The sequence below is a fragment of the Solea solea genome, chromosome 4, assembly GCF_958295425.1.
Source record: "Solea solea chromosome 4, fSolSol10.1, whole genome shotgun sequence".
In the NCBI taxonomy this organism is placed as follows: domain Eukaryota; kingdom Metazoa; phylum Chordata; class Actinopteri; order Pleuronectiformes; family Soleidae; genus Solea; species Solea solea.
In genome coordinates, this window is record NC_081137.1 from 3,612,933 (window position 1) to 3,621,609 (window position 8,677).

Below are 8,677 nucleotides of genomic sequence, written 5' to 3' on the forward strand. Positions count from 1 at the left end.
TGGACCGGAACGCGTGCGCGCGCGCAACGTGAGTGACAGGACAGTTGGTGGTGCATTCAGGTTACATGCAACTTTACAGTACGTATCCGTTGTGTGAGCTCAAAAAGTGAGGAAAAAAATCCACCATAAATCATTTTATTAGCATTCAAGGTTAAAATAACAAAGACACACAAGTCAAAAGCCTACAAATATACACTGTATGTACAAATAAAGTATATACAGTGGACACATTGAAGAATTGTACAAAAACTACACTAAAATACAATAACATTACAACAAATTCAATATATTGACGTGTTTTCTCGATACGTAATCACTTTATAGTCTTTAAGTGGTTTAACAAATTAGAAAATAAATAAATTATTACAAAATTGATTGACGTGGGGTTTTATTATATTTAAATGTGTCCAGGAAACCCTTTTGCTCTACATATTGTCAAGTGCATTCAATATTTTGTGTTTTTCACCAGCAAAGAGAAAATCTATCTATACCGTATCTCCCATATTTTCTTTATGCAATTTGGAAACAACCGCTTTTCCTTAAAGAAAACTTACAGAAACAAACAGTATTTCCTGTATTTGTACATGCAAATGGAACAAATATTGTCATTAATCCCCATTAGGACGTGCCCTGACAAACATGCTTGTGTGTGACCTGAGCTGCACAATTGCTACGGAAGTTCAACAATGACCAATGAATTTAATCACAACATGCAGATGTATGTAAATCTCTGCCGTGAAGCAATAAACAAGCACCAAACAAACCTCCAGGGAGTTTCCTTCTCCAGTTCTTCCTTAATATACGTATCACATTACTCGGCCAGTGGAAAATCAATATCAGTGGAGCCAAAATCTCTGTGCTACTCTGTTCATTGCTGTTTTTTCTGCACTCTGTGCTGCTGCAGTTGAAGCTTTTCAATGAGCCTGAGGATATTTGTGTGTAAACAGGGCAGATGTTTGGATGCAACACCTGGATAACACCTGTAATCTGGAGCATTGATTTATTTCGGCTCGATGTCGCTCATTTGGCTGATGCTGCTGTTCTCAGGTAAGATTTTAATTTGGGAAGTATTGATTTGTGAGGGGAGAAATGACCTGCAGGGGTTTTGTTCCAAAGATTTCTGTATTATTATTAGTATGCAGTATATTTTTTTAGACTGACCATTTTCCTGTTTATATCTTAAAGTAGGTCAAATAGTCTAATTCAGTATAAGTCATCCAGTGTCATTATATTTCTTATTTAGTGATTAATGTACTTATTAAATACAAATATATGCACAATTCTGCATAAAAATCATTAAAATAAGATTAGATAGTTTGACATTTCCCAATTGTCACATAGTAATGTATACTATTTTAAATATCTGGCTGTTGAATTTGTTTTTATCAGCAAATGCACATTGAATAGTGTACAGTATAAAACCGTTTTATTTTATTGCTTTCAGAGCCTCCTGCACTGCTCAAGTACAATAAATAGAACTGAATGTTTATTTTATTTATCTTTTTGTTTGTCTTTTAGCCCATTTGTCCGAATGTGTGCCAGAGAAGCCAAAGAGGTCAGCGCTGAACCAGCTGACCAGGACCCTGCTGAGACAATATGACTGCGGCGTCCGGCCTGTTCACAACTGGACCAGTGCTACCACAGTCTCCATAGACCTCATACTGCAGTCTGTCCTTGGAGTGGTGTGTAATTTAAAATCTAAAATGTTGTCATAGTTTTACATACACTACATTTGTCTTGTTGCTAATAAATTGACTCAGTTTAACCCCAAAGAAAGCTCAATAAAGTTGCCTTAAAACAGTATTATTATTAAAACCCATTATCTTTTCCCACAGGATGGAAAAACACAGAGTATGACAATTAGTATTTGGTACAGACAGGTATGTGGCCCATTATCTTCTCAGTATTTTCCATTTTGTTAATTATTGTACATCTAAAAGGTAAACAACAATTTGAACACCCATGTATTTATAATCAAAACAGCTGCAATGACTAAATTGATCCATTAATTGTTATGAGTGGTTTGATTTTTTTTTTATATTAAAAAACAATCTGTTTGAATTTTTAGTTTCTTAAATGTAAATATTTTCTGGTTTCTTTGCTCCATATTACAAAGAAATCATTTTGAGGTTTGGGGAAACATCAATCAACATTTTATCGACCAAACTATTAATTGATTAATTGAGAAAACAAACTGTTTTAAGTGTTTTTTTCCCCCCCACTTTCAGGAAACGTTACTATACTATTTAATGACATATTACGTTGCTGCTTTCAGATCTGGACCGATGAGTTCCTGGTTTGGGATCCAGAGGAGTTTGATGGCATCACAGAAATCTCGCTGTCATCAGATGCAATCTGGATTCCTGATGTCATCGTCAGTGAACTGTAAGATTATGAGAAAATTGGACCTTTTTAGTTCAGTGCTAGGTTATGTCAACAGTGTGATCTTAAAGTCTCATTTATTACCTGGGACTAAGCAGGTCAAATTTTGTGAATGGGATTTTTTCCTTTTTCCAATGCCAGATTTTAGTAAAAGCGTTAGTTCTTAACTCCAGACAACCTTTAAAACAATACAAAACTGATGAAAACAAGCCGAATGAAAGCAAAATAAAGCAAAACAAATCAAGAAACTAAATAGATAAACTTTTAAAAAGATAAAATGTGCAGCACTGGGATTTAAAATACAAAACAAGACCAAATCTTCCACCACGCTTTTTTTTTTTTTTTAGCAGTTTACTATGAAATAAGTTCCTATATAGTTGATAATAACATATATTTCAGTAAATATTAGGAAAAAAATGTAGTGTTGGTCAAATTCATTAAATGTTAAGTAAACATTAATCAAATATGTGTAAAGAATAGTTATGTAAGAACTTGCCTCATGTCTCCTGTTTTACAAATACTCTGTCCACTCCAAATACAATTTATTTATAAAGTGCAAAGTGCAGAACAACAGACTCAAAGTGTCTCAAATGCAAAGGAGGACAGGGGAGTCTTTCAAAGAGAGTTTGGTCCATGTGTATTTGACATTTCAACGACATCGTTGATCGAAACGTGAGCTGTGCAGAAAGCACCGGTGATAAACATGTGAGCAGCCACAAAGCAACAAACTGAGCTTTAACACTTATGTAACGAGGTCAACTCGACATAAAGGTGAGTGTGAAGGCTGAGTCTCAAATTCCCGCCCTGTTTTCCAAGTTTCACCTTACTTCCCTTCTCCCTCCTGTGTGTGTCTGTGTGTGTGTGTGTGTGTTCACAGTGTGGATGGAGGGAAATCTCCACCGATCCCTTATGTTTACGTCAACTCCTCCGGCTCAGTGAAGAACTATCGGCCCATGCAGGTGGTGCTGGCCTGCAGCCTGGAGATGTACGCGTTTCCCTTTGACAAGCAGAACTGCAGCCTCACCTTCCGCAGCTGGCTGCACTCAGGTCTGTGATGCTGCACAGTTTTCATTTAAAAGGTCCAATTATGTAACGTTTATGGATAGAAATTGAACATGCTACCCATACATATGTATGTATTAGTCCACAATAACTTTAAAATAAGGCTGTTAAGTTGAGCAGAGGAGTTCTACGTTTGCCGCAGTTTGCAGTCTCACCATTAGATGTCACTAATTCTTACACACTGGGCCTTTAAGTGGACAGGCATGTTAGTTAAAAGAGACTGAATAAAGTCATAATACATTACGTATAAGGACAATTCATGTACCCAAACACGCAAAATCAGAATAGAAGAGAAAATTCATGGACATATTTCATTCTCCATCTCTTTCTATCCTTTACTCGCTGCAGTTAATGAAATAGACCTCTCTCTGTGGAGGAGCGCGGAGGCCATCGCTAATGACAAGAGGGAGTTCATGAATGACGGGGAATGGGAGCTGCTGTCCATCCCTTCACGCTACTGGCAAATCCACCACGACAACACCGACTACGCACACATCCAGTTCAATGTACGGGACTTATTGCCTCATTGCTCGCACTTAGGGAAATGGTGAAGAAAGTTTAAGTCAAGTCAAGTTAATCTTAATTTCCTGCAGACAATGCAGCAGGGAATGCTAAATACCTTTGGCTTTGCACACATCTGCACAATCAGCCTTATCACAGCAGGCCGCGTACTGACAGATGAGGACGGTGTGCATCTCCGCACTTTTCATGGCAAAAAAAATGCACATTTTGATATACGAATTGTCGTAATTGAACAAATAAAGCAGAAGGAGGTGAAGAAATTTACTGTTAACCCCTTTCAAACCGAGCGATATTGATTATTCAGGCCTTGGCGTAGACGCAGGTCCTCCATTAGTTACTGGCAGACGGGCGACTTCTCGGTCGTTTCTTCACAGGCACAGTTGCCTCCACAAAATCATAAATAATTATTCCATTTTCAGCCATGACACCTCTCTCCAATGAGTCATTCCCAGCAAGTGAGTTACTAAACTGTGATGAGCATGATTGCTCATCGATGGCGAACTGTTGCCCTCTGTGGGTTAGACCCAGCCACCCTAACTGGCCATGACCTTCATGGATCCCGCTTGTGCGCTAATGCCAAATGATGAAGCTGCTGCTCTATCTGGCAAGTAAAGAGACAGAGAGGGAGGGAGCGAGGGAGCGAGGGAGCGAGAGAAGAGCCGATAGACAGAGCTTGGTGAGCAACCATAATGAGGCTGTCTCAGTGGCTGCCTGATCAATGGACTTCTTGTTAGTCTTGAGGAAAATGGCCCTGCAGCCGAGTGCAGGTGGAGAGCAGGGAGCGTTGCTCTTTATTCAGCTAAAAGACCAAACACGGCTTGGTAACAGTGCACTGGGAGTTTATATATATATATATATATATATATATATATATATATATATATATATATATATATATATATATATATATATATATATATATACATATATACATATATATATATATATATATATATATATATATATATATATATATATATACACAATGCAAACATTTACCACTGTTACAGAAACTACTCTATAATGAGTATTTATGACATCTTAAAATCAGTGTTTCTCACATATGTAGGTTTCTCTGTTCTTATATTTGATGTTCAGGTTTTGATCCGCCGGCGCCCCCTGCTGTACGTGGTGGGTCTCCTCATACCCAGTATCTTCCTCATGCTGGTGGATGTGATCAGCTTCTATCTGCCTCCGGACAGTGGCGTACGCATCGCCTTCAAGATCAGCATACTGTTGGGCTACACCGTCTTCAGAGTCAACCTGACGGACGAACTGCCCTCCTCTGCTGTCACGACTCCTCTTATCGGTGGGTTTGGCACATTTGTTTTTCCCAGGCACACGAGTGAATATGGACAAAATGAACTCATGGTACAAGCTATTCAATCCCCTTTTGTTAGGCCTGTTATTGCAACCATAAAAAAGCCTCCAGTTCTAAAATCCATCATGCAACTACCCAGACCTCCTGGAGAAAGATAATAAACGGTGGAGGGCGCTTGGTCTGTCATTTCCTCATATTACTCACTGCATGAAAATAACTGAGGCCCATTGTAAGAAGCAAGTTAATTAAACATTAATAAAAACCTGACTTATACTCCTGAATACTCAAATAAGACAATACCTTAACTGGATTAAAGCTGGTGTAAGTATATTACTTTTTCAATATCAAAAAAATCAATAATAACCAAGAGAACGACCATTGTTCAACAACCTAATCAACGTCTTTTTCAATCAATCCTGCCTCTACCGCTGCTTTAAGACCAACATCAACGATGCCTCACTCATGCTGTTGTGTTACTTTTCGTGCTTTCTTTCCTCCACCTCTGCTCAGGTGTGTTCTTCGTGGTGTGCATGGCCATGCTGATGCTCAGCCTGACCAAATCCATACTGGTGGTGAAGCTGCTCCACCACAGTGAGAAGGAGGTCAGGGAAATGTCGGTGTCCGCCTGCCTGCTGGACAAGTACGGCTCAAGTGGTCACGACTTCGACGACAGCGCTGTGACCTCTGTCAAAACCCTTGAACACATCAACGCGAGTGATGGTAAGGTACAAGGGCCGGGTTATACGCTTACTGAGTTCTGCACATTTTCCCATGTGCTGGTACTTTAAATGAGGGTCCACATCAGCCTAGTGTTCCATGCATATCTTTACTGGCAATTTCTCAGCTATTCAACATGGTTTCCCTCTTTGTTGTTTGTCTTTAGATGTGTTTTCAATTCCCCACAAATGACATTTGTTGATGTTCTTCTCATAGATTATGAGCTGGACTCCTCACTGGAGGGTGATTTGCTGTCCCTGACTGAGATCCAGGAGGTTTCTCCTGGGCCGGAATGGCTCCTCCAGGAGCTGATTTCCCTTCGCTTGGCTCTATCCCAGGAGGACAGCGAGTCCGCAGCTCAGGGTGATTGGCTGGCCCTGTGTTCAAAGCTCGACTGTTTGCTGTTCCGTCTCTACCTGTTGGTGCTGGCCCTGTACGCTGGTACTCTGCTGCTGCTCTGGGCCACCTGGAGCTTTGCCTGAACTCATGCTCAAAGACTTTGTTGATTTTTACTGAACAGAACAAGCTTCTTGTGTGATGATGTTGCCGGATGCAGATCTGTGTGAGAAAAACTAAATAAATATATATGTCCATGTGGTGTATTTGGCACTATAGTTAATCTTCATTTTGACATGGATTTAGTCATACATGATTGTATATAAAATTGATAAATTATATTTTTCAGTTGATTAAAGTAATTATTTTTTACATTGATAGTTTGATCTTCAATATATTCAATATAAAGACATCTAATAAAGGCAACCGATAGCTACTTTGGATTTGATATGGTAAAAGAATCATATTCACATTAAATCCAACAAAGTGGACCATTTTATTGTGTATATTAATGTTGTGTACCAAATAAAGTACCCTGAATCTTAACATTTCCAATCACAGGAGTCATTGCTGAAATCAGGGAGCACATTTAGCAGTTTCTGGAATCTAACAAAGCTCAGAAAATAATTTTTTTGGTTTCTAAAGGTGGCAGGAGAAGTTATACTCAACACATTCACCCATCAATTCTATCAAAATGGTCTTACTTCACCATCATTCCTTCACAAACACAAATGAGTTTGAACCTCAGAGGAGATTGGACCTTTGCAGTTGCAGCTCCCAAACTTTGGAACATGTAAATGCTCCACAAAACTTTCAACAAAACATAACACAGATTACTGGACTGTTGGGAAACAAAATTAATTGGTAAATGGAAGAAAAACACACCTCCATTCAAAGCCATAACCTCAGAACGGCTGTGGGAGAACAACACAGGTGCAGGCAAAAGCTCCTGCTTAGACAACTGTGACCAAAATTCTGGATTTCAGTCCACAACACTATACAAATTAATTTATTTGGACTTACAAGTAAACTAAATAGGTTTGTTGATGCACACATAATCAACCAAGGTCGGAGAATAATGTATGCATGGGTTCCATGCAGCAAATAGCAAATATACAGGAAATGAGGCAGGTGATTGAGTAGCAGAGGCAGTCACAGAGGGGCAGTTAAAACTCAGTAATAAACTCAAAATCAGATGGAAATGTATAGTTCGCAAGGACTCATTCAGGGAACATTGAGATGGAGAAAATACATTTACATAAAAATAAAAAACTTATTTTTAGGGGAATATTTTCTGTTCCAGCAGCATAACATTTTTGGAACATTGATGAGAATCATCATCAATCCTCATGATTTCTTTTTTTTGTGTGTGTGTCATAAAATTGACAATTTGAAAATTCTGAGCACTGGTTTCCTCTTCATTTTCTTGGACCACGGTTCTCAAACTGGTACGTGTATCACCAGTGGTGTGCAAGCTTCCTCTGGTGAGAATTTGGACGTTAATCAGCTGAGGAATTTTGACCTAAGTTTGTAGAAAATGAAACAAATAAATGATAATAATCACCTTATTTCTCTCTCCATCTTAATCTGATTTCACTATAACAGTGTGTGAAGTATATGTGAGGAAGAGGATGATGAGAGCAAATGATCTTATTGGGAGTAAAATGTAGTTTTACGTTGGTGATAATGGTGTTACTTCGAATGCGTAGTTTTCTCAGATGGTACTTTGTATAAAAAGTTTGAGAACCACTGTATCTAGACCATAATATCCCTGTACACAGACTTCTTACAGTCCTTTCATACTATTCTAAGTTGGTGAGTCAGACAAAAGGGAAATAGCCAAAAGGTCAAACTGTCTGAAACTCAAAACTACAAAACAAAACAAAATATTCAGTCTAAAATGTCTCTGCAGACATTGCACTGCAACGTCACTGTTTCACAGGCACATTATGATATCAGGTCTGTTATCTTGTTTTCCCGACAAGCGGAGATTCACGCTAAGATTATGTTATAATGAGGCAGCTCTCTGGAGAACCCCCCCCCCCAGTGCCAGTGTGATGTTATAAAATACTGTGTTCATACTTTAATTTCCATCCTGCAGCCACAAAATAGATCAATACGGCCCATTCAGAGCTCAGCTGCTGTGTCTCCAGTCCCCGGTGGTTTCTTAATACTCGTGATAAGAATATCAAAAGTGCGTCACAGAAAACTCACTGGTGGAAAGATCCATATTAATGTAATTGTCACAGTAATTGCGAGCCTCTTCTTCCAGTGGATCTAGTTACGTGATGTTATGCAATTGAGCGATGGATAAATGTTAAGTAAGTGTCTTGTTAC

General features: G+C 38.8%; 1 protein-coding gene across 1 annotated transcript; it reads left to right on the forward strand.

The window, feature by feature from the left end:
• Positions 1-329: 329 nt before the first annotated feature.
• On the forward strand, positions 330-6,564 carry htr3b (5-hydroxytryptamine (serotonin) receptor 3B). The gene is made up of 9 exons (XM_058626494.1): positions 330-1,047; positions 1,519-1,682; positions 1,836-1,880; positions 2,276-2,385; positions 3,260-3,429; positions 3,793-3,950; positions 5,065-5,275; positions 5,798-6,007; positions 6,221-6,564. The coding sequence occupies exons 1-9, from the start codon at positions 1,014-1,016 to the stop codon at positions 6,484-6,486; spliced, it is 1,368 nt and encodes a 455-aa protein (XP_058482477.1). The 5' UTR covers positions 330-1,013; the 3' UTR covers positions 6,487-6,564.
• Positions 6,565-8,677: the final 2,113 nt, after the last annotated feature.

What these genes read in the sequence shown, in the direction of transcription:
- htr3b (XM_058626494.1), top strand. Translation starts at nt 1,014, where the DNA reads ATGTCGCTCATTTGGCTGATGCTGCTGTTCTCAG. An exon ending in GCTGATGCTGCTGTTCTCAG is followed by an intron (nt 1,048 to 1,518) that starts GTAAGATTTTAA and finishes TTTGTCTTTTAG; the next exon opens with CCCATTTGTCCGAATGTGTG. An exon ending in ACGCACACATCCAGTTCAAT is followed by an intron (nt 3,951 to 5,064) that starts GTACGGGACTTA and finishes TTTGATGTTCAG; the next exon opens with GTTTTGATCCGCCGGCGCCC.